Source organism: Saccostrea cucullata, unplaced genomic scaffold (assembly GCF_032062105.1).
Source record: "Saccostrea cucullata isolate Sc308-1 unplaced genomic scaffold, CSIRO_AGI_Scuc_v1 ctg16567, whole genome shotgun sequence".
In the NCBI taxonomy this organism is placed as follows: domain Eukaryota; kingdom Metazoa; phylum Mollusca; class Bivalvia; order Ostreida; family Ostreidae; genus Saccostrea; species Saccostrea cuccullata.
Window position 1 is genome coordinate 7,388 of NW_026922790.1, and position 2,525 is coordinate 9,912.

General features: G+C 35.7%; 1 protein-coding gene across 1 annotated transcript; it reads right to left on the bottom strand.

The window, feature by feature from the left end:
* Positions 1-1,337: 1,337 nt before the first annotated feature.
* Positions 1,338-2,525, bottom strand: LOC134262472 (acetylcholine receptor subunit alpha-like). The gene has a single exon (XM_062744860.1). The coding sequence runs from the start codon at positions 2,523-2,525 to the stop codon at positions 1,338-1,340; it is 1,188 nt and encodes a 395-aa protein (XP_062600844.1).

Consider the following 2,525-nt stretch of genomic DNA (forward strand, 5'->3'; position numbering starts at 1 on the left):
TACGCAGCCGTAAAGTCCTAATATCTTATCAACAGGAGGTCTGAATTTCCACAGATAAATTTCAAAAGTGGAAACCTAGAATTTGTGCCTTTATAATCATATGCAAACTGAATTTATTAATCTTATACAAATTATGCTTGTTATTTACTTGTAATGCATATCAAACATATGTACTTTTTCTGTTAACTTCTATTTACTGTACGTATATTACATGTATTACTTACATTTGATTGCATAGTATCATGTTTCAAAAATTACATTTTACATTTTTAGAAGCTTCTATATAATTATGCATATTGTATGATTTATACTAAATAAATGATGTAAAAAAAATCAATTAATTTTTTTTCTCTCAAATCATATTTATTGAATTTTAAGTATTAATGATTACCATAGATACATTGCAAGATGGAGCATAATTAAAAACGATTTCTACAAAATTGATAAGAATAACAAACAAAATGGCAACACACTCATATAGCACAAAAAGTGACATAAATTGGATGCTGTAACAACTTTTTCAAAGAGTTGGTCTTAGCTTCATTTTTTTGTGACTGAATTTTGAAAAAAAAAAACCATTGGATAGGAGGGATGCTTCTTAACATTACAAAAATTTGGCATCAAGGGTCGAAGGCCTACAGTTAACTGTACATTGTATTCAAAAACTACCAGTGCAGTGTATATAGTTTAATGCTTTCACCACGATCTTTACAGTTCAAATAAAACTAACTACGGATAAAATGATTATAATTGCATGGAGTAAAGGTAAACGGGGAGCTGTTTGAATGGACATTTACTGCAGAGAGTAGTCGAATCATTTTGTGATTTTTAGAAGAATTACACGCTTAGTTTGGACTTTCAGTATGGCGTGGCATTCTCGACTTTGCCTATTTAGCTTCTGAAATTTACAAAGCTTCCCTTCACTGTTGAAATATACATATGATAGAAATGCGGCCGAATGTCAACTGGTGTAGTGAATAGCCAATTAAAAGTTCTCTCGCGGCAAAGAGGTGGGAAATAAGTCATTATCAACAACAATTTTAAGTTCCTATGTTATTAATTTCGTAACCAATGAGAATCTACTAGTATTCGCCATTACGTAGCGCTGAGAAAGTCACGCCCTACTGAAAGTCCAAAGATAGGGTAAAATCATCCTATGTAACAATCATTAGCAGACACCACATTTACGATAAATATTCTATTCTTGAGACCCGAAGAAAAGTTTATCAATAATTATAAATGATTGCAATTCACAAGACGGTCTTCAAATTCCTGATTTTATTTTGCTTCCTCATCAAGGAACAATCATGGGATGTACACATATGAACAATGTAACACTATTTGGCCACAAGCAGAAAATAGGTTACACTGGCGACTATAAATTGAACTGCTGATAAGATAAAACAGGTCATATCGAACACTCTTCCCACGTCTGTCCAGCTGACGTCATAATCGTCAGTCATCTCACTCTTCGTTTGGAGATTTTCCACGACGTCAATTTCCGTTCTTTTCTTTCGAAAACATATTACTAGTCGAGCTAGACATCGAGGGACAGGCTTCTCATGGGGACATGATTGAATCCGGGAACTTATGATGACGAAGACAACTACAAGAGCCCCGCTCACCACATACGTCACTAGCATGTAACTTAATATGGATACGTTGGGTTCGGATACTGCTGGTAACATATCCTGGATGATCGTTAGATAAACAACTATGGATAACAGAACCGTGGTGGAAAAACCCAGCCTTTCACCTGATTCGTTCGGCAGAAGAAAAACGAATCCCATTAAAAGCGAGAATGCTGATATTGGTAAAATCAGGCTAACTATGTAGTAAGCTGTTCTTCTTTTTAGATGCAATACTACAAAAATGTCCTCAAGTCCATAAATGTTTAACACCGAGTACGTTTCGGAATTCAAGATCTCCCATATTCCATTTTCGGAATATAAGTCAAAATCGACGCGCGGTGATGTGAATTTAACATTTACAGCATTAGGCTGATAACCAAAAATGAAGAACTTCATAAAACATTTCTGGGTATCAAAAGGAAAATTTGTGACATCAGCATCACATATTACTTTGTATGCTTGCAAAGGAAACCAGGTACATTTTCCTGTGTAAAACACATCAACTGTAAGCAGGTCACTGCCCAGTCCCCGAATATCTTCATAAGGATTGGTGTTGATAAAATTAGGTAGCCATAGCTTTGTCTGTGGAATCGCAGTCATTTCTAATGCGTTATACGTGGCTGGATTCCAAGCAAATCTCTCCTCAAACCAACTTATGGCGAAGACACCAGTGAGGGATAATTTCCCTGCATTTAAATCGAATTCGTTGATAGATAACAAAAGGAAGGAAGCGTTTATGACCAGAGTGTTACTTCTATCCGTGCCGGGGCGTATGTCCTTGTTGTATCCCGTCAGGAGAGCAGTGTGTAAATTCTGTTCATCAGTTAACGTATATCCACATACGAAGGTTACAAAACAGTGATTAAAGAGTAGAAACCAAAGGACGCGTTCCAT